At 41.6% G+C, this 23,487-nt stretch overlaps 2 protein-coding genes across 2 annotated transcripts; both read left to right on the top strand.

The window, feature by feature from the left end:
• Nucleotides 1-9,273: 9,273 nt before the first annotated feature.
• LOC121785381 (UPF0481 protein At3g47200-like) lies at nt 9,274-11,123 on the top strand. Its single transcript, XM_042183787.1, has one exon. The coding sequence runs from the start codon at nt 9,406-9,408 to the stop codon at nt 10,951-10,953; it is 1,548 nt and encodes a 515-aa protein (XP_042039721.1). The 5' UTR covers nt 9,274-9,405; the 3' UTR covers nt 10,954-11,123.
• Nucleotides 11,124-17,423: 6,300 nt separating this feature from the next.
• LOC121785523 (glyceraldehyde-3-phosphate dehydrogenase, cytosolic) lies at nt 17,424-20,317 on the top strand. Its single transcript, XM_042183979.1, has 12 exons — nt 17,424-17,556; nt 17,661-17,684; nt 17,783-17,883; nt 18,485-18,600; nt 18,684-18,783; nt 18,933-19,079; nt 19,166-19,226; nt 19,307-19,404; nt 19,484-19,626; nt 19,704-19,787; nt 19,866-19,955; nt 20,089-20,317. Exons 1-12 carry the CDS (start codon nt 17,553-17,555, stop codon nt 20,132-20,134), a joined length of 1,014 nt encoding a protein of 337 aa, XP_042039913.1. The 5' UTR covers nt 17,424-17,552; the 3' UTR covers nt 20,135-20,317.
• Nucleotides 20,318-23,487: the final 3,170 nt, after the last annotated feature.

The raw sequence follows: 23,487 nt of genomic DNA, 5'->3' as shown, positions 1-23,487 counted from the left end.
CCCCTGCCACAAACTCGCGCAGGAGGCTGACATGGAAGACATCGTGGATCCGGCTTCCCTCCGGCAGCCGCAACCGGTAAGCTACCGGCCCTACCCGTTGCACCACTTCAAACGGCCCATAATAGCGCCTTGCGAGCTTGGCCGAAAGCGGTTTGGCCACTGAATATTGTCGATAAGGCTGAAGTTTTAGCCACACCATATCTCCCTCCTCAAACTCCACATGACGTCTGTGTTTGTTGGCAGAGTCTCGCATCCTCTGCTGCGCGCGTTCGAGATTATTGCGCAATTCGCGAAGTAGCGCCCCTCGCTGACGGATCAACTCTGCAACCTTAGGCGGCGTGGCCGCCGACGGTGGTGCTGCGACCAAAAGCGGAGGGTCGCGGCCATAAAGGGCTCGAAATGGCGACGTGCCGAGGGCCGCATGATGGAAACAGTTAAGGGATAATTCCGCCCACGGTAGCAGATTACACCACTTAGAAGGTCGATCCGCTACGAAAGCCCGCAGATATTGTTCCAAGCCTCTGTTTCGGACCTCCGTCTGTCCATAGGATTGGGGATGGTAAGCTGTGGAAAAATGTAATTTTGTACCACTCAGACGGAGCATTTCTCCCCATGTCGCGTTCAAGAACACCGAATCGCGATCCGAAACCAGCATCTTTGGAAACCCATGGTGCCGGACCACCGTGTTAACGAATAAATGTGCCACGCGCAATGCATCAAATTTGGCGGGTAATGGGGCAAAATGGGCGTACTTCGAGAGGCGGTCCACCACCACCATGATCACCGTGTACCCTCGCGAGGGAGGGAGACCCGTGATGAAGTCCATGGACACGTCCTCCCATACCTGTGATGGAATCAGTAAAGGTTGTAACAATCCCGCATGTTTCTGAGTCGAGTATTTCGTCGATTGGCACACGGCACAAGAGTCCACAAATTTCTTCACATCTTTGCGCATATTTGGCCAATAAACCCCTGCCGACAGTAGGCGAAATGTACGCTCGTGGCCCGGGTGACCCGCAAGTGGCGTGCAGTGGTGTTCTGTCAAGAGAATCCGTTTGAACTTGGAGTTGGGACTGAGCAAGATTCGGCGCTTGAAATAAACAAGGCCATCGCTGCAGGATAAATGAACTGGAGCTGTACCCGTCGCAATCTGGGCGACGAGCTCGCGTAAGTCAGGCAACCATGACGTCTCCTCACGCAGCGAGTCCACTATCTTGGGTATCGGGTGAGCCACGGCGGCAAACAAGGCCGCCTCTGTCTGTGATAATTTCTCCCCGACCTCATCCGCTGCCACCGCCGTCCCCACGGGTGCGTCGCCACTGGGCGAGAAGTCGCTTTCGTCCCGCCGGGATAAGGCATCTGCGGCTTTGTTCGTGATCCCCTTCTTATATTCGATGTTGAACCTATACCCCATTAGCTTTCGCAAATAGAGATGTTGATCCGGGGTCTGGACAATTTGTTGCAAGAGATCCTTTAGGCTCTTTTGATCGCTTCGAATGATGAAGTCTCTCCCCAAGAGGTATTGTCACCATTTCTGTACTGCCTCCACGATGGCGTACAATTCCCTATGATAAGTCGACGCGGCACGTCGTCGAGGGCCCAACTTCTTACTGAAATAGGCAATCGGGTGCCTATCCTGGATGAGAACCGCCCCGACACCCAGGTCCGAGGCGTCAGTCTCAATGCAGAACTGTTTGTCAAAATCCGGCAGGCTCAAGACCGGCGCCGTTGTCATTGCGTGCTTGAGTGCTGAGAACGCAGCGTCCGCCGCCGGGGACCACACGAAAGCCTCTTTTTTAAGGAGGTCCGTGAGCGGGGCGGCGATCATAGCATAATTCGCGACGAATCGCCGATAATAACCTGTCAGTCCCAAAAATCCTTGGAGCTGCTTCACTGTCTTTGGCGATGGCCAAGAAGTCATCGCCACTATCTTAGCCGGGTATGCTTTCAACACCCCGTCTGACACCAAGTGACCCAAGTATTCCACCGTCGTGCCGCAGAAAGAGCATTTCGAGAGCTTGACAAAGAACTGATGTTGTTGCAACAATTGTAGTACATTTGCCAAGTGCGAGCAGTGTTCCTCTAGTGTTGGGCTGTAAACAAGAATATCGTCGAAGAAAACGATCACACATCGTCGGAGCAATGGCAGAAAAATCCTGTTCATAGCCGCTTGAAAAGTAGATGGGGCATTGGTGAGGCCAAAGGGCATAACCAGGAACTCAAAGTGGCCATCGTGTGTCCTGAAGGCTGTTTTAAACACATCGGAGTCATGCATGCGTATCTGATGGTAGCCCGAGCGTAAGTCCAATTTAGTGAAAAATTTCGATCTTCCGAGTTCATCAAAAAGTTCATCTGCTGTCGGAATAGGGAAATGGTCCGGGACCGTGGCCAAATTCAATGCCCGGTAATCAATGCAAAATCTGAATGTCCCGTCCTTCTTCCTGATTAACAGTACTGGGGAGGAGAAAGGACTGTGGCTCCTTTGAATTATACCCTGTTCTAGCATGTCCCGCACCTGTCGCTCGATCTCGTTCTTCTGAAAGTACGGATATCGATAAGGGCGCACGTTTACTGGCTTCGAATTCTGGAGCAGATGAATACGATGGTCAAACTCCCTTCGCGGCGGCATGCCTGATGGCAACGCGAAAACCTGGCGGAACTGCTCCAAGATATGTTGCACTTCCGACGGGATATCGGGTGGAAATTCCTCCTCCGTCAATGTCACTGTAGTACTTCCCGAATCCACCCCGATAATTTCATAAAACTCGTGGCTCGGTGAATGGGCCGTGAGCATTGCCAAAGACTGCAATGATATCAGCCGGGGAGAAGGCTGCACGCCCTGGAGTGTCACTCGTACCCCATTCTGACTGAACTCCAAGGTTTTCCCCACAAAATCCGCAGAAATCTTGCCCAACGACTCAAGCCAATCCATCCCCAACACCACATCCGGGCCGTGGATCTCCATAATGTGTAGGTCAATGAGGAAGTCCACCCCTTGAACTGAAAGCTTCGTACGGCATGCAATATGAGAGCAGAGTATCGACGCGCCGTTGCCCACATACACACGGAACGGTCTAATAGGAGTGAGTGCTAACTTTAACTGCTGCGCCACTCGGGGATGAAGGAAATTATGTGTACTGCCGGTATCAATAAGTATGCTCACCGTCGTTGTCCCGATTGAACCCTCCACATTGAAAGGCCGAGACTTAGTGCTCCCTGCTAAGGACTGGAGATGCGACAAATCCGCGGCTATCACCGTGTCGCTCTCATCCTCGCCGTCCGACTCCTCATGACCGGTGTAGTCCTCATCCTCGCCCACATAAGAGAGCATCTTCTGCTTGCACACGTGGCCCGGTATCCACTTTTCTGGGCAATGATAGCATATGCCCTTTCGAGAACACTCCGCCTTCTCTGCGTTCGACACTCGAATCGGTTTAAAACCCGGCTTCGCAGGCTCCCTCGGGGACGGGTCCGCATGGCTGCCGGACGGACCCTGAGTGGCCGGGGAAAATCGGGAGTCCCGGTTTGGCCATTTACTACGGCTCGATGACTGATTGCGCGCCTCATGTGATGCTCCCAGCCGCAGTGCCAAGGCCATAGCTTCAGCCAACGACCCTGGTTGGTGTAACTCCACTTTCTCTTGAAACGGTTCCTTTAGCCCGATAATGAAAATCGGGATCAGCGCCTCCTCGGAAAGGCCTGTAACTCGGTTAAGGTACCGCTCAAAAGCATCATGGTATTCGGCCACCGAGCCCGTTTGAACCAATTTGGATAAAAGCCCAATACTGTTTCGAAAGCTCTGCGGATCAAACCGGTGGCGTACGTCCTCCAAAAATTCCTGCCACGTCACCACCGGATTGTTATCTCGGTAATTAAAGACCCACTCGGCTGCCGGCGGTTGAAATAGCATTACCCCGTAGTGAAGGCGTTCAGAATCTGGCATCTGCAAGTGGTCGAAATAATACTCCACTCGTGAAATCCAATTCGCCGCATCAGACCCGTCAAAACGGGGCGCCTTCATGGTGAGGTCCTTGGGTCTATCGGTCCTTGGCGTCGGGTGAGCCATGCGATTAATGGGTGCATCCCAGGCAGTAGGCTGGTGATACCCTCTCCAACCACGATCGACATCCCCCCCGTAGCGATCTCGCGGTCTGTCCCAACTCGTGCGCTGCCTAGGATCAGTCCGATCGCGGTAGGCGTCATGATTATAGTCGTTCTGCCCCCCATGGTCATCGCGCCTAAATCTCGCGCGTAGCGCGCCCCGACGGTTACGGATATCCCCACCACGGCCTTGCCTGCCATGGGTGAAAGTCCGGGGGACACCCTCTTCCGCCATCCACTCATCGCGCAGGGAACGAGTCCCCTCCACATCAAAATCATCTGAGAAATAGGTAATATCCGGCTCGGTGGTGCGCGGTGCCTCTATATTGTCTACGCGTTTGTTCGTCGCCTTCAAACTGCTCTCTAATTGGTCAAAGCGGGCCAGGAGTATCTCCAGGCCGTTGGGAGGAAGAGCGCTCGTCCCGGCGACGTCTTGCGGTGGTTCGCCGTCGGAGTGAGCCTCACGCCAGGGTTGTCGCGGCTGACCGTCGTTGCGACGATTGAATGTTGATGCCCGGCGCGATGGGTCGCCGATCAGCAACTGTGCGTTGCCTCCGGTGAGGAGGCCCGCGGGTGGAGTTAGGTGATCCGAGCCGTCCATGGAGAGTACGCAATGAAAGACACCAGTTGTTATGGATTCGCTTCCTCAACGTCGAATTCCAAGCGAAATCAAGAAACGGGATGACGTCTAATGACTTGGACGTCAAAAAGGTTGCAGCTGATCGCGGGAGATTCCGTCGACAGCTTGGGAGTTGTTTCTTGAGGCAAAAGCAATTGAGCCAAGTATTGATAATTTTATTCATGAATTGTGTGATAATACATTGGCTCTATTTATAACTAAACTCTAGGGTTGGTTCGACCTATCCTAATACGTTCGGTAAAGAACCAACTAAGAAAACCCAAACGGGGCCCGTGAAAAAGGCCCGACTCAATTGTAAACCAAAAATAATAATATTCTAAAATAAACCAAAAAGGAAAAGGGACGTAAAAAACAAGAATGCTGCTATTCTACTCCCGTTGCCGCTGAGGCTGCTTGATTCGGTTCCGTGGCCTCAAGGTCCTTGTCGTCGCTGGTGCGCTCTGTTTCTCGGCCGCAGCCGCTGGTGCGCTCTGCTTCTCGGGCGCAGCCACCCGTTCCACCTCCTCGGCGAGCTCCGTCTCGCTGCTGCTAGGGATACTCGTATCACTTTCACACTCGGCCGAGTCTCTGAATGAGAATTGTGCAGAGTTTCACTTGGCCGAGTAACGCGCCACCACATTTCTCTCGGCCCGAGTCCCGAGACGGCGATCTTCCTATCAGCCGAGTGATGTGACATCCCTGGTCACTTGGTCGAGTGGGAGAGTTGCACTGTTACACTCTGGCCGAGTCTCTGAACGGGAATTGTCGAGAGAGTTTCACTTGGCCGAGAGACGCGCCACCACATTCCACTCGGCCGAGCCCCGTGACGATGATCTGTCTAGAGGCAGAGTGGTGCGTCTTTCCCTTTCCACTTGACCGAGTCTAGATTCTGCGACGTATCTCTCCAGACCACTTCACTCGGGCAAGTGGCAGAGACGTTTTTCGTGGTTATATGTTTGATTCGAAATTAAAATGCTTGGCTAATTCTCTTTTATTGCTCCTAGTACGGAGAAGATCTGAACTATTGTTGAAATCTATGAATTTTCTGGTCTAACCCATGTTTTGACTGGTGCAAAATTTCTTTAAATCTTTATAGATGCATCTAGTCACTTTAAATTAAAAATGTCACAAATCTTAAAGGTAAAATAAAAATATATTTATCTTCCTTTGTGAGAGAGTCTTGCCTCCCTACCTACACAGAAACTACCATAATGAAACCAAAACATGAAATCAAATGAATATGGTTTCAAGTTTCAACGATAGGAAAAATAAAAATAGAAGGAAGCATGTGACATGATGATCATGATCTCTCTCTCTCACTTGTTTGAGTTAACAGCATCCTTGACAGCATCAACAGCACCTTGTGCCTTCGCCTGCGCCTGCGCCTGCGCCTGCTGTCCCGCCTATATCAATGGGAAAAACAAAAAACAACACAATTTTCTGAACTCGTGTTGCCTAAGTAATCAAAACTTGTCTATTCAAGAACTATTTAGTTATATTTATCCAAGTCATGTACTCCCTCCCTCCCGGATAATTTGTCTCATTTTTCCATTTCGGTCCGTCCCACATAATTTGTCCCATTTCACTTTTTTCATTTTTGGTAGTGTACCACATATTACACTAACTCATTCCTACTCACATTTTACTATAAAACTAATATATAAAAGTATGACTCACATTCCACTAACTTTTTCAACTCACTTTTCATTACATTTCTTAAAACTCGTGCCTGGTCAAAGTGAGACGAATTATCCAGGACGGAGGGAGTATTAATTTATAAGCTCAGTATGATTGCCAACTTATTTTTTCAACTTTTGGTAAGCCCAACGTGACAATGGAATAACATTGGCCGAATTTAATATTATAAGAGTAATATTATAGGTGGTGTTCGATTTTCTAGATAAAATAATATCAAGATACAATCTAAGATTGAGTTTGTGATATTATTTTAGTCATAGGGGGTTAACTATAACTAATTATCCCATGATTATTAATCTAGGATTAAATTGTGGGATTGAATCTCATGAACCAAACACATTACATATTTAATTCGGGATACAATCTTGTAAACCGAACACCTCATAGTCTATATTTTATGTGGAATAAGTATATACCCATTTAATTTATCCTGGTTTTTTCAACTTAATGACATGATTGTGATAATCCACAACTATTAAATATTTTATGTGGAATAAGTATATACCCATTTAATTTATCCTGGTTTTTTTCAACTTAATGACATGATTGTGATAATCCACAACTATTAAATATTTTATGTGGAATAAGTATATACCCATTTAATTAATCCTGGTTTTTTTCAACTTAATGACATGATTGTGATAATCCACAACTATTAAATTAAGGAATATTTTTCGAGCATGTATCAGCAATTAAACCGTAGCACTAGCATTGATTGAATTGGCTGGATTATAAAATTGAAATTCTAATGCAAGATATAATAAACAAAGCTTGTTGCATATGAAAATAGAATATCAACTACTACTACTAATATTAATATGCCTAGCAGACATGATACTACTACACATTATTGGGGCTCAAATTTAAGCGAAGAGTGCTATAAATATTAACAAATGAGTTATTCTCTTATCAAAATGTGAAATGAAAATATTTTGACTTTTAAGATGAAACTTCATTAGAGTTTAGTTAGTCTCTAACTTTGTGAAATGAAATTCGACATGCCTCTATGTGGGTTCTTTAGTCTCGACCAGACCCTAATGCTCTCCAAATTATCCACCATGAATCCAAGGACAAATTACTATTATGAATCATTGGTGTCAGATAGAAATCTCAATCTCGATTATCTATTTGTGGAATTTTAAATGGATGGATTTGGTACTAACCATGTTGGTTTTCGGATGAGCAATGCGCGATGAACAATCAAAATAATGAAGAAGAACAATGACACCAGAATTTTACGTGGTTCGACGTAAAAGTCTACATTCACAAAGAAGAACTCTCAATCTTATTCACCACTCGATCATACAATGATTAGATGGAAGCTAAGTGTATAACTGCAAACACAAAGAAGATGATCCTCACAAAACTCGATGTGAAACAACAAGTCACTCAATGAACTCTCAAGGATCTTGAGTGATGATCGATCTCTCTCTTCACTTGTTTGTTACTGCTTTTTTTTCTTTCTGCTTCACGCAACAGAGCAACAGCCTCTTTATACACAAAACGTGCGGCTTGGATCACTTCATCATTAGCTCATCATCTCAGCCGTTCACTCCATAACTAACTCCAACTGTATATTGAAACTAGCCGTTAGCAAACTCAACTTCAATCTGAGAGCAATTCTGTGGCCATCCGATCTCAACAAACCAAAAGATTGGAACATTACTGATTCATTTTATAAATTGGATTTTATTAATATAAATAATCACATATTGAGATATTTAATTTGCAATTAGTGCGACGGTTTTAGGCCCAAGATAGTAGTCGAATGTTAGGATTTGGGCTATTTGACAAACTTGCATATTTTTATACCAGAAGCAATATGCCCAACTCCGGCGGGGTCAAGTTGAGGTCGGGCCATGTCATTACAACAATTTAAGCTCTTTATTCTTAGTAAATCGAAAATGCAATTTTCCCAAATAACCGAATTGATTTTGTGATAATTTTATTCCGATGCCATTTTTTGTTGTTGGTAAATATTATAGGAAGTTAGATTTCACACATCATTTCTACTCAAATAATTTTGGTGAAATGAAAAATCCAAATATTCCAATTTATTCATAATATATGTAGGAACTAAAGATGAAATATCCTTCCGAAAGAGAAGGTGTACATGTTGCCTGTTCTAGCATTTGATGCAGCAACGAAATATATAAGTTTCTAACAAGATTCAATTTTTCAGTAGTGATTCATAATATTTCTTGTACTAGTATTAATTAAGTCAAACTATGTGATTATAAATGTCACACCATGCTATTTTGGTGGAGAGGCTATTATAGTATTATGCCTGTGGTTGGTATGTGAAATCACTGTAACGTGTAGGAAAATCACAAATTTATGATTGTGATTGACTAGCTAATATTTTGCATTAGTTTGCCTTCCAATTCCAGCTACAATTTGATCCCCACATATCCACGACCATATCCCACTTGTAAATAGATAAATGAATAATAAATGGTTCCAAATGATCGCATGTGCATATGATTCAAATGTTTTAATTTCCTACATCAAACAAAACTTTGATGCGACCTATCAAATACGTGAAGGGTTGGAAAACATTTCAAATAATAAACCAGTCAATTGTGATTTGTGGGACGAGTTTCTATTTCATACCTCGCCTGTATCAGGAAATCACATTTATTATTAATTGCTCATAAATATTTTTTCAATTTAATACTGTGTTCACTACATTCATATATTTTTCCCTTATTATGCCGAAATCTGAAATATTGTGTGACATCAAAAGTCAACATCTATTGGGATTATGTAAACTATTCTATTCGATATTGTGCTCAACTTTAGAATAATAATTATGTCAGAAGTATTCTATTCGATATTAGTGTCATCATTTGTGCAAATTGCAAAGCCATTTAGCATTATTTTAAAGCAAAAAGTCATAAAAAGGAAAAAGAAGAAAGTCGATATCACAAATTAATATCATAATCATCTCCAAAGATCCAAAATCGAGAGAGAGAGATCAGATCGAAATGGTTGCAGTTTTCAACAAAGAACTCCTCAGTTGGTACCTCATCACACTCAAGCTCAATCAAGCAGTAGAAAATGGCCTCCAAAATGCTCAAAGTCCCTCCACAAATCCAACTCCCATCGATTTCCCAGAGCATCCGCCGCAGATACACGAAAATCAACCATTCATCACTCCCGGCGAGGCGCCGCCGCCGCCGGAGTCGGAGTGGGTGATCGCCATCAAAGAGAAGCTAGATCAGGCCCGAGCCGACGACGGCGCCGGCGCGTGGGCGAACCTCTCCATCTACCGGATCCCTCAGTGCCTCCGCGACAGCGACGACAAGGCCTACATTCCGCAGACGGTGTCGCTTGGGCCGTACCACCACGGCCGCAAGCGTCTCCGCGGAATGGAGCGCCACAAGTGGCGCGCCCTCCACCACGTCCTAAAGCGGACGGGCCACCGCATTGAGCTTTACCTCGACGCGGTGAAGGAGCTCGAGGACCGTGCCCGCGCCTGCTACGAGGGCGCCATCGGCCTCAGCAGCAACGACTTCGCGGAGATGCTGGTCCTCGACTCCTCCTTCGCCCTGGAGCTCTTCCGCGGCGCCGCGCAGGGCTTCGCAAGACTGGGCTACTCCCGCAGCGACCCGGTCTTCGCCATGCGCGGCGCAATGCACTCCATCCAGCGCGACATGATCATGCTGGAGAACCAAATTCCCCTTTTCGTCCTCGACCGGATCCATGCCATCCAGCGTCAGGTTGGCGACGGAAGATCCGTCGCCAGCCTGGCGCTGCGGTTTTTTGACCCATTAATGCCGACGGACGAGCCGCTGCCGGCGGCGAGCGCGGCCGGTAGCAGCGTCTTCGACCCGCTGGCGGATCAGGGCGGACTGCACTGTCTGGAGGTGTTCAGGCGCAGCCTACTAGCAGTCCGCGCAGCTGGGCCGAAGCCCACCCCGCGTGTTTGGATAAAAAAATGGTCCCATGCTGGCCGTGTGGCGGACAAGCGCCGTCAGCAGTTAATCCACTGCGTGACAGAGCTTAAAGACGCAGGGATCAAATTTAAAAGAAAAAGAACTGATAGATTTTGGGACATTGACTTCAGCAACGGGGTGCTGAAAATACCGCGGCTGCTGGTACACGATGGGACGAAGTCCTTGTTCCTCAACCTTATCGCGTTCGAGCAATGCCATCTGGATTGCACGAACGACATAACGTCGTACGTGATATTCATGGACAACCTCATCGACTCCCCGGCCGACGTGAGCTACCTGCACTACTGCGGCATTGTGGAGAATTGGCTGGGGAGCGACGGGGAGGTGGCGGAGCTGTTCAACCGGCTGTGTCAGGAGGTGGTGTTCGACATCAACGACAGCTCGCTGTCGAGGCTGTCGGAGAAGGTGAATAGGTACTACGATCACCGGTGGAATGCGTGGAGGGCGAGCTTGACGCACAAGTATTTCAATAATCCGTGGTCGATTATATCCTTCATTGCTGCGATCGTCTTGGTGATGTTGACTCTCGCGCAAACCTTTTATGCCGTCTATGCTTACTACTTCCCTCCTCCTTGATTGCTGATTTTTATGGCTTGATATGTACAATAGTCAATAGTGAGTGAGAGTGGTTTGATTCATTTGGAAGCGTGTGACAAATTTTTGATTGTAATAAATACAATAGTGGGAGTGGTTTGATTCATTTTGGAAGCGTCCGACAAATAGTGGAATTTGTGAGTGAAAAATAATATGATGATGAATAAAGAGTATATGATGTGGCAAGGGTATTTAAATTGTGACATATGATGTAATTAAAATAAGTACTAAGAAAAGTTCCCAACAAAAAGGAAAAAGTAATATTAATAAATAATGATTTAATCAATTTTTTAACAAAAAAATATTTTTAAACCATTTAGAGTAAAAATGACATAAATAGTAGGAGTACTTAGGGCACCCGCAACGCGTCTTGCGGGTGTCCCTTATCTCGTCCCTCCGAGACGAGACAGGCGCGGGACGCGTTGCAGCGTCCCGTCTCGTCCCCAGCCCGCTGAGACGCTCGTCCCTCCGAGATGGCTCGCGCGACGTGGCGCGCTCCGGCGCCATGCGTGACGCCCACTCGCCGGCCCGCGAGTGGGCTTCGTCACACTGACGCAATAAATCATTTTTTTTAAAAAATTCTAATTGAATAAAAAAAATAAAAATTAAAAACGGTCATTTTCCTTTTTTTATTTTTTATTTTATTTTTTTACTCTGTAAATACTCATATTTCATCTTCATTACACACACAAACACACATCTATTCTTCTCAAATCATCTCCATTTCCTCTCCAATTTTCATTTCAAATCATCTCTTTTATTCTTCTACCAAAGTTAATCTATTCATAGATCCATTTGAGCAAATGCGTCGAATAATGGAAGAATCACTTGAAGAAGATCGACGTAGGGAGGCGGAGAAAGTCGCGCCGCCCCAAAGACGATCCCGGACTTACATCCATCGTAACCGGGAGGAAGCCGCCGCAAGGTTAGTACGCGACTACTTCCGTGATAACCCGGTATGGGGAGATACCCGCTATTTCTCCACATCGCAAATACATTGGCTGCCCGGGAAGAGTTCTTCCAAGAAGGGTTCGACGCCGTTGGCCGTCTCAGCCACACGACGCTGCAGAAATGTACTGCAGCAATCCGTCAGCTTGCGACTGGACAAACAGCGGATTTGTTCGACGAATACCTCCACATTGGAGAAAGCACTGGGAGAATGTGCTTGATGCAATTTTGCAAAGGCGCCCGGGCAGCCTTCATCGACGAATTTCTTTGGAAGCCAAGCACGGCAGATTGTCAGTTTCTGCTCCACCTTCACGAAGAAGTGCACGGATTTCCCGGGATGCTTGGCAACGTCGATTGCATGCATTGGCAATGGAAGAATTGCCCTGTGGCATGGAGGGGGTCATACATGAGCGGCCACAAAGGCACCTACTACACCGTTATACTCGAGGCCGTTGCCAACTACCGGCTATGGATTTGGCATGCGTACTTTGGGGTTCCCGGATCGAACAACGACGTCAACGTCCTCAACCAATTCGACCTCTTCGCCAAAGTTTTGGATGGTAAAGCGTCGGCCATCAACTTCATCGCTAACAACCGGCGGTATAAAATGGGGTACTATCTTGCCGATGACATCTGCCCGAAGTGGCCAACCTTCGTGAAGACGTTCAACAAGCCGGTGAACGAAAAACATGCTCTTTTTGCGCAGAAGCAGGAGGCTGCTCGAAAGGATGTGGAGAGGGCGTTCTGGGTTCTCCAAGCGCACTTCAACATTATCAAAGCCCCGACTCGTACGTGGTTTATGGAGAGTATGGTCGACATCGTGTATACGTGCATAATCTTGCACAACATGATTGCCGTCGAGCCGACGAAGGACTTGAGGCGGGAAATTGGTTCGACCCAGAAACCACGGGAAGCTCTACCGCAAGTAGTCCTCCTCGCAGTGGAGTGCATCCGTCTATACAAGATCGGTTGTCTATTTGGGCAAGGACACGTGATTCTACCGCCCACGCCCAACTCCAAGATGATTTAATGGAGCACATTTGGGTAAAATTTGGCAACCGGTAGACGCACATGATCTTTTTTCTGCTTCTTTGAGCTTTGAGATTTTGAATTTAGAGAGAGTGAGCGGAATAAATTAAATTATGTATTTTTCATTTTTTAGGATTTTTAATTATGTTTTTTTTTTATTTTTTAAGAATTTTAAGTTGTAATTTTATTTTATTTAATGAAGTGTGTTTTTATTAATTGAATTTGTTGGAAATAAAAATAAAAAATGAAATTGAATGAATAGTTAAGAAATGAGATGGTTAAGAGATGGAGGGTTGCAGGTTCGGTCTCTTAGTTAAGAGAAGGAGTGAAAAGTACAGTGAGCCCATGAATAGTTAAGAGATGAGACGGTTAAGAGACGAATAAGAAACAGCGTTGCGAATGGCCTTAGATTTACTGACCTTTTATGCCGTGTAGGAAGTTTTGCCTATTTAATTAGGTTTTATTTTTGGGCCAGCTTCTGTCTCAATATTTGGGCTTGTTTCTTCTTTACAAATTATATATATCCGGACCCAATAATTAACTAAAAACTTAAATACTCATTTTATTTAAATTGTGAAGAGTATTTATGTAAAATTTTGTTTGTATATTTATAAGGGAGTGTTATATTGCTAACTCAATACTTAATTGCTAACTACAATTAAATAATAATCATTAGATATTCAAATCAAGTGTCTAGATCATCAGTCCCGAAATGTCAATACGATAAATGAAAAACGTAAATAAGGGTATTAAGGTCAATTTATAACAATTTAGCTGTAACTAACTTTTGAAAAATATCTTATAACTTTAAAACGCATATAACTTTCTTAATTTAAATTATTTTTCTCACAATATATATCAAATTAGAGATAATTTCATAAGGATTATAACAAGATCTCACTTGCATATGTTCCGATGTCAAAATTTGAAAAAAATTTCAAAAATTTTCATAAATTTCGTTAACGTGACACATAATATGTCAATATGAAATTATATTGACATTGTCATGTCTTTGTGTTAGATGTATTAATACACTGTATTGACATTGTGTTTCTAAACCCTAAATTTGATAGTTGTTATTATCTTTTTAATATTAAAAAATGAAAAACGAAATTACACACGGCAAATTGTAGATGACAAAATTTCTAAATTCCTATAGTCTTAAATTAATTGTAGTTAGCAATTAAATGATAGGTTAGCAATTGATCATTCTCCATATTTATATATTGTTAGATTGAGATGATTTACATTAATTTTTCTTTATCGGTAAATATTTTATAGTATGTTGTAGAAAGTAGAGTATTGAGATGATTTACATTAATTTTTCTTTATCGGTAAATATTTTATAGTATGTTGTAGAAAGTAGAGTTCATAAAATTGTATAGTTCCTGAATCCTCTATTGTGGAAGATTGGTCAATATTGAAATTTTTTAAAAACTCTAGATTTAATATCAACTTCAAATATGTATGAGCTACTACTCTACTATATGGACGGGGGAAATGTGAAAAATTCGAAGACAACTACAAATAATAGAGTACTGTACTTTTAAAATATTGTATTTATTGTTGCATTCGACTACACAATAAACAATTATTGTATCCATTAAATTATTTTGTAATAGCTTTAATCTGGAGTCTTTCACATGGAATTAAAATAGTAAACGAAAACGTATGTATGTCGAGGTGTACAATGCGTTAAGTAGTTCTATTTAAATTCAATTACCTTAATTTGTTTCCATTAAAGTTTATTAATCCTTGATTAGAATCTATCAATCTTCTATATTATTCCTTTTATAATTTACTTTCTCTGCCCTTTAACTATTTATTACTATTATTTTTGTAAAATAACGGCAAAAAAGAAACGTCTCACTTGCAGTGGGACAGATGGATTATCTTGTAAAATATGGTGACAGAAAAGTAATTCACCTTTTTAATTTACTTTCTCTCTACTTTAACTATTTATTATTATTTTTATAAAATAACGGTAAAAAAGAAACGTCTCACTTGCAGTGAGACAAATGGGATGGAGTATCTTGTAAAATATGGTGACAGAAAAGTAATTCATATTGTAATCTTTAGCGATTTTTTCCACCTCAAACACATAAAATGAGATGTTATCGAAAATTTGAAACACAAAAGATACTTAATTCTTTTTTTTCTTTTTGCTAAAACGACATCATTTAATGTGTTATTGCAATTCTTTTTATAATGAGAGGAGTATTTGAAAACACGTTACAAATGAGAAAATATTGCGATATGTTTTCGATGTTATATATCCGTTACGATTTTAAAAGATCATAATTAAAATATTTAGCTAAGGGCATCCACACTAGGATGGATGTTCCGGTGGGACATCCCGGCGGACTTCCCAAAAACACCTCCTGCCACGTCATAAGGACATCCCATTGCATTGTCACGTCACAAGGACATCCCACTACACAATGACAGATATATCCAAGGACATTCCGACGGACATCCCACAATAATAAAAATTCACAAATTCACCTAATTAAACAATTTACGGAATTAAACAATTTATAAAATTAAATAAAAAATAAAAAGTACATTTCATTAAATAAAAATAAGTAAATAAAAGTACATTTTAACAAAAAAAGTCTAAACAAATTACATTCTAAATATCAACGACTACCCCTCAACGTCCATATCTCTTCAATAATATCGTTCTGGAGTCGATTATGGGCTTGTCGTTGGCGCATGTCGGCAAATGCACTGACTCGATCGGCCTCTTCATGGGGTATCCCCATACTTACATTGGCGGTGGCCACGCCGTGGCTTGGACCGGCAGCATCAACATCATCATTGGCCCAATCAGTCAGTGTTGGACCTTCATTTTCGACAATCATGTTGTGCATGATAATAAATGCGTACATGATATCAGCGATGCTGTCAATATACCACAACCGTGATGGACCCTTCACTGCTGCCCATCGAGCCTGAAGCACACCAAATGCCCGCTCCACATCCTTGCGCGCTGCCTCCTGACGACCCGCAAAATAGACCTTCTTTTCTTCTGTGGGACATCTGATCGTCTTCACAAAGACGGGCCACATAGGGTATATCCCATCCGCCAAATAATAACCCATGTTGTGCTGGTTGCCGTTGGCGACGAAACTGACGGCCGGACCAACACCCATACACTGGTCGTTGAAAATGGGCGATGACTGGAGGACATTGATGTAGTTGTTCGACCCGGCTACTCCAAAATACGCATGCCAAATCCACAGCCGGTAGTCAGCTACCGCTTCAAGGATCATCGTAGGATTCTTGCCTTTGAAACCGGTAGTGTACACCCCTTTCCCGGCGGCGGGGCAGTTCTTCCACTCCCAATGCATACAATCTATGCTGCCCAACATTCCCAGAAACCTGTGCTGACTCCCGTGCATATCCATCAGAGCCTGAGAATCTTCGGGGGTAGGCTTCCAAAGATACCTATTCCCCGAATATCTCCCTAACGCCCTCACAAAAATACTTCAGACAATCGCGGGCAGTCGTCTCGCCGATGTGGAGGTACTCATCGAACATATCAGCCGCACCTCCGTATGCCAGCTGCCTGTGCACTTCTGTATGGGCGTGTGGCCGGGTTTACCAACTGCATACTCCCTCATCCTGAAATACTTGTATCGACGCTCTAAAGTGCCCACGATACGCAGAAATAGCGGACGATGCATCCTAAAACATCGCCGGAACATGTTCTCCCCAAACCGCGGCTCCGGAGGGAAGTAGTCCTCATACAACCGACAGTGTGCAGCGATGTGGTCCCGGGGTACTATAGTTCGACGATGGATGGGTCGAGGTACCGCCGGCTGCTGCTGCTGCTGCAAGGACACTTGTATTGCGCGATTTATCTCCCTGGACGTAATGACCCGCAATTGTTCTCTAATTCGCCGACGTACGTCATCAGAAATTCCACGACTACCACACGCACCACTACCACTAACCATTATGGATATATAAAAGAAACGTAGAGAGAGAGAAACTCGTTAAAATAAGTGGTGCGAATGAAATGAAGTTCAATGAGCCGTATATATAGAGTTTTTTTTTAAATGAAAAATCGGGACGTCCGTCGGGATCCGCAATGGCGAACGTCCCGACGGACGTCGTCGGAATGCCGCGGAACTCCGGTGTCCGCAGCGGACGTCCGTATCCATCCCTCCCGCGCCTAATGGCGGAGGTCCCGCGCCTAATGGCGGAGGTCCCGCGCGAAGCCGTTGTGGATGCTCTAATAGCCAAACTCTCGTGGAGCTGACATGTCACGGCAGTGGTGGGTGACGGAGTGCCCACCATTTTCTACACAAAACAATCTCAGCCGTCGATTGCTGGGAACTTTCTAGAAAATAGCCTCTGATTAATTGTTTACAGCTTTTCACGCAAAAATATAGGGCAGATCAACACCACGTGTACTGATGCACGGCCCAGATTCTCCTCTAAACGTGAACAGATCCATGATGGCGCATGCACCGGTTGCATCGTATCTCACCTGCTTATCTCAAAATACATAAACCCCAGTCTCCGTATTTAACCACACATTCTACCACTCTCTATTTCGACTCTAGCTCTATCACTCCCTAACTCTACAAACAGAAATGGGTAATTTTCGTTTTTTCTTTCTGTTTGTCATCTATGTTAATTTTTAGCTTGTTCGTCTCTTTTACTAGTTTCTGATCTGGCTTTTTTTCTCTCTCTCCGTGCAGCGAAGATTAAGATCGGAATCAATGGTAATAGATCTGATCTATCGTATTTTTATGTTGTTTGGATCTAACATAATCCTCGATGAGCTATTGAAATTGATTGATTGTTTGGTTGTTGGATAAAGGTTTCGGTAGAATCGGCCGTCTGGTTGCCAGGGTTGCTCTTCAAAGAGACGATGTTGAGCTTGTTGCTGTCAACGATCCGTTCATCACCGTTGACTACATGGTATATTCCTCTCTTACTTCATCCTTTTCTGATCTAGTTGCTTGATAATTTACCTTTTCTACTTAATACTCGATGTCTTTTTGCGATCTGGATTTATCTTGTATCAAGCCTAACTGCGAAAGCGCATCGGTATATGTATTTTTGCTTGTTAGCTTGCGGTGCGTTTCGATTTACAGATCATTAGTTCGTCTTTTCACCAGGATGTTTTGATTTACTGTGACTTTATGAATTGTCTAAGTTTACTTGCATACTTAGGTACAATTTACCCCTTCTTCTAAAGCGTGAGATTTATAATCTACCATTGCATTTTAATACTCTTATGTTGGGAAAATGAAAAAAATCACCGAATAATGGTGTTCCTACTTCCTAGTAAATATTGTCTTTCAATTGAAAGAAAACATCAAGTAGAGGAAGTTGTTGTGTTGTCTGGTTTATTAGCATTCTTTGTCACACTATTGGAATGTCACTCCGGACAATGTTTATAATGTTTCTAGGTTCTGTGTTATTAGTTAGAAGGTTTTTGAAATGGATTTGACTTGTGCACTATTAGTGGAAGCTAATATTATATAGTTTGATTAATATTTGGTACCTGTTGCTGCAGACCTATATGTTCAAGTATGACAGTGTGCACGGCCAATGGAAGCACCACGAGCTCAAGGTTAAGGATGAGAAAACCCTTCTCTTTGGTGAAAAGCCTGTCACTGTTTTCGGCTTCAGGTAAATTCATCAACTTATATTTCTTTGACAGTGCTATGTAATACGCATTAGTTGTTCACTTCCTAACTTTATGGCACTGGTAGAAATCCTGAGGAGATTCCATGGGCTTCAACTGGGGCTGAGTACATTGTGGAGTCAACTGGTGTTTTTACTGACAAGGATAAGGCTGCAGCCCATCTGAAGGTATTGCATCAAACTGGCAGTTGTTCTTGCTTGTTTTTATGAAATCATTTATTGCAGCCATATTTTGTGCATCCATATTTTACAAACAATTGCCTGCATTTTCTCTAAGTATCTATTACTGAAGTTATGCATTGGACTTTTGGATACAGGGAGGTGCAAAGAAGGTTGTTATTTCTGCTCCGAGCAAGGATGCACCTATGTTTGTGGTCGGTGTCAATGAGAAGTCATACACACCTGATCTTGACATTGTTTCTAATGCTAGCTGCACCACAAACTGCCTTGCCCCATTGGCAAAGGTTTGCCATACTTGTTCTGTCTGTCACATGTTTATGTTTATTCTGTATCATCTTTTTTCCAAGGTTATAACATTGTGAACTTTCAGGTTATTAATGATAGGTTTGGTATTGTTGAAGGTCTTATGACAACAGTCCACTCCATCACTGGTTGGTACAAGTATAATTAACATTTTATGTTATTTTGTATGCATCTATGTACTCAGACTGATTATATTCTGTCTAATCAGCTACCCAAAAGACTGTTGATGGACCATCTGCCAAGGACTGGAGGGGTGGAAGAGCTGCATCATTCAATATTATCCCAAGTAGCACTGGAGCAGCTAAGGTAGCTTAGTTATTTAACAAGTTAAATCTACTTTTCTGTTATGCATGACTGATTTTTTATTTTCCTGTTTTCTGTGAAGGCTGTTGGCAAAGTTCTTCCCGCTTTGAATGGAAAATTGACTGGAATGGCCTTCCGTGTCCCAACAGTTGATGTTTCTGTGGTTGATCTCACAGTGAGGTTAGAGAAGGAAGCTACGTATGATGAAATCAAAGCAGCACTCAAGTAAGATTTTTCTTTTTAGTGATGTACCTGATATGGAAACATTGAGTGGAATCTAAGCAGCTCTGTTTGTTCGATAGGGAGGAGTCTGAGGGAAATCTGAAGGGAATTCTAGGCTACACCGAAGATGATGTGGTGTCTACTGATTTTGTCGGCGACAACAGGTGAGCTTATTATAGAACTTGGCATTCTGAGATCCCACCAATGTTGTTTGAAACTAATGGTATTCGTTATGCACACAGGTCAAGCATTTTCGATGCCAAGGCTGGAATTGCTTTGAGCAAGAACTTTGTCAAGCTCGTTTCGTGGTACGATAACGAATGGGGTTACAGGTAATTCTGATGCTTTTTTCTTGGCTCACAACTCGAGTCTAATATTCCATCTTCCTAAATCCTATTAGCAGTACCCGTCGTCTTACCTTCGTTGAGGTTCATTTTAGTTGATTCGGTATCTTTTTTCTTGCAGCACCCGTGTGGTTGATCTGATCAAGCATATCCACTCCACCCAGTAACTTGCTACGTTCATCTAAGGTCACATACGTTATGTTGTTTCGGCGGAATTTGAGTTAGAATAAATTGTGGTCTGTTTGAGACTAATGTTTGATGTGTGGCTGGTTGTAGCACACACAGACGGATGTATTTTGAAGAATTTTTGTGTTGAATGGTGAATGCTAAAATATCTACTTGTGTTCTAATTTGCTTTGTGGCCTTTGCTTTGTTGAGGGTCAAATCGTTCGCTGCTTTATCTTGGTTCTTAACCCCTGCGTGGTCCGAAAAGGCATTTTTACTTATTGTGGGACGGTTTGGCCATTTGTGTTTGGGGTTTTTTGTCATGTCCCTTTTTAAGTCCACTCATGTGATGTGAGTAAGTATCAATGCTGCCTTTTATTTGTGGGGCTTAGGTGCATCTATGAGCTGTGGTCCTTTAAGCACTAGTTACCCTAGGATTTTTCCACAGTTCGTATATTTTATCACTCTCATAATATTACAGCTTTAATTTCTTGAGCACTATACTATTTATAACTGGTTTTCTATTTATAACTTTCAATTAATTATTTTATAAATAAATAAAAAATATTGAAATTGTGAATATGATTATGGTATTGGCTAAACTTTGGTGGTATTGTTCTACCACCAATACACGAATCAATTGAAGTTTGAATTAGGGGTGAGCATTCGGGTTTCGGTTCGGTTTAATTGAACTAAAATAAAAAAAATTGAATTTAGTTCAAAATCCAAATCGAACCAAATTTGAAAAATTGAAAAATCGAAAATTGAACTTCAAAAATTGAACAAAATCAAAAAAACTGAAAGTTTCAAAAAAACTAAAAAATTGGAAAAAAATATGGAGTATATATTAATATATATATAGGGTTGTGATCAATTGAGATTTTTTAGCCTAATTGAGAATTGAGATGCATTATAAGCCACTCATTTTTATTAAATGAGTGGTCCAGAATTTGCCACATGGAAAATATTTTTACATTAATTAATTGTGAAAGGGCATATTTGTAATTTCATCATATATTTTATTTAATAAATATTTTTTTAATTTTTTTAAAAAAAATTATTTTTTTTTTCGATTTTTTATTTTTTTTTTTATTTATTTTTTTTTGTCAACTACATATACAATTCATGTCAACTACACACATGTAATGTCAACTACATATACAATTCATGTCAACTACACACATATAATGTCAACTACATATACAATTCATGTCAACTACACATATATAATGTCAATTATAAGCTATTGACATTTGATGTGCAGAGCTATTGACATTTGATGTGCAGACTACACATCGTAGTTGACATAATGTCTCAGTAGTTGACATCGAGCGAAAATTTAAAAAAAATTTAAAAAAAAATTAAAAAAATTAAAAAAATTAAATTTTTTTTAGTTGTTGACATTTTAATACGAGTTGTTGACATTTGATATTCTGGCTATTGAAATGAAATGACGATAATACCCCTTAGTTGACATAATCTACTTGCAGTTGACATTTCAAAATGAGTGGCTGAAAATGCATCTCAATTCTCAATTAAGCTAAAAAATCTCAACCTAACAAGACCCTATATATATATATATTTTATTTATATATACTAATAGAGGGGTGTGATAAACTACAAACCCTTTATAATACAAATTATACAAACTTTAATCCTACTCACTTAATACAATTAATCAACGGTTAATATAAAAGATTTTTCTAATGTCAACATTTCCTACAACTCTGTACGCTCCGTTGACATCGAACAATTAGAATTTGTACACCCCCGTTGACAGAATTTGTACACTCCGTTGACATCAGCCCCCCCCTCGTTGACAGAATTTGTACACTCCGTTGACATCAGCCCATGTTGACATAATTTGTACACTCCGTTAACATCAGTTTGTATAGTTTGTATTATAGAGAGTTCCTCTATAATACAAACTATACAAACTTTAATCATACCCACTTAATACAATTAATCAACGGTTAATATAAGAGATTTTTCTAATGTCAACATTTCCTACAAATCTGTACACTCCGTTGACATCGAACAATCAGAATTCGTACACCCCCGTTGACAGAATTTGTACACTCCGTTGACATCAACCCCCCCGTTGACAGAATTTGTACACTCCGTTGACATCAGCCCCCGTTGACATAATTTGTACACACCGTTGACATCAGTTTGTATAGTTTATATTATAAAGAGTTTGTATTTGATCACACATCTACTAATAGAATATAAATATTTATATATAATATAAAATTAATAAAATGTATATAATGCATATTACATAAAATACATTAAACGAATATATATTATATAATATATTAAATTAATAGAATAAATATATATGATATTATATTTAAAATATAATTCGGTTTTTGGTTTTTTTTTCGCCCGAACCGAACCGTGTGGAAAAATAGACATTTTTGTATATTTAAAACCGAACCGAAAAATCGAACCAAATTTCAAAATTTCGCTTCGGATATTCGGTTTTTGGTTTATTTGCTCACCCCTAGTCTGAATAGCATGCATTGGTTAGTCAGTCTCAACTCTCAACTCTCAAGAATGACTCAAGGGTGAAGATGGTTCATGCATGACAATGAATCAAGGCTGTCGTTTATTATGTAATTATAAAAACTTTCAGATATGCAAGCATATTTTTCATATAATAAGAACGAAATAATTAAACCTGACTTAATAATATCGATAAAAAACAGCATTATGATATTTCCCACACATTTTGAAAGTAATTTTAAAAATTACAAATAAAAGATTGGTGTCAATTTCATGGGTCATTCTTCAAACTTAGGTTATTCTACAAACCTGACAGATCTGCGTATATTTTATCCTATTAGTCATACGTTATTCAAGGTTGAATTTAAGGATTAGGACGTCTAAATCATGTTATTTTATAATTTTAATAATTTGGGCTAAGCCATATAGATTTTTTGTCATGGTTAGTCACGTAGGATTAGAAATTTGCCTAAAATTTATGATTTTTATGACCAATATTGTTCATTATATTGAGGCATTTTGACGATTTTTCAAAAACTTCACATTCTAAAGCCGAAAAGGGTATTGGAAACTAGATGATAGAATGAGTTGTCTAGAGCCTTTATCCTAGCTGTAAGGAGCTTAGACATTATTGTATGAGGTGTCGAGTTCGGGCCCTCTTGACATCAGTTGTAATTTCCTTCTCTCTATAGGAGTTTATTTAAAAAAAATAAAAAATAGATGATCTCTCTATTGGAGTTTATTTAAAAAATAAAAAAAATAAAAATAGATGATAGAATGGGTTAATTGGGTTTCACCTTCAAATATTTGTTTCATTCCTGTTTTATAAGTTTATTATTTTTAATAA

Source organism: Salvia splendens, chromosome 21 (assembly GCF_004379255.2).
Source record: "Salvia splendens isolate huo1 chromosome 21, SspV2, whole genome shotgun sequence".
Lineage (NCBI taxonomy): Eukaryota > Viridiplantae > Streptophyta > Magnoliopsida > Lamiales > Lamiaceae > Salvia > Salvia splendens.
This window is presented reverse-complemented; position numbering and strand designations above follow the sequence as displayed.

Excerpts from the sequence above, each read along its gene's own strand:
- LOC121785381 (XM_042183787.1), top strand. The coding sequence starts at position 9,406 with ATGGTTGCAGTTTTCAACAAAGAACTCCTCAGTTGGTACCTCATCACA.
- LOC121785523 (XM_042183979.1), top strand. Across the intron at positions 18,601-18,683 it reads GTCACTGTTTTCGGCTTCAG|AAATCCTGAGGAGATTCCAT; the intron begins GTAAATTCATCA and ends TGGCACTGGTAG. Across the intron at positions 19,788-19,865 it reads GATTTTGTCGGCGACAACAG|GTCAAGCATTTTCGATGCCA; the intron begins GTGAGCTTATTA and ends TTATGCACACAG.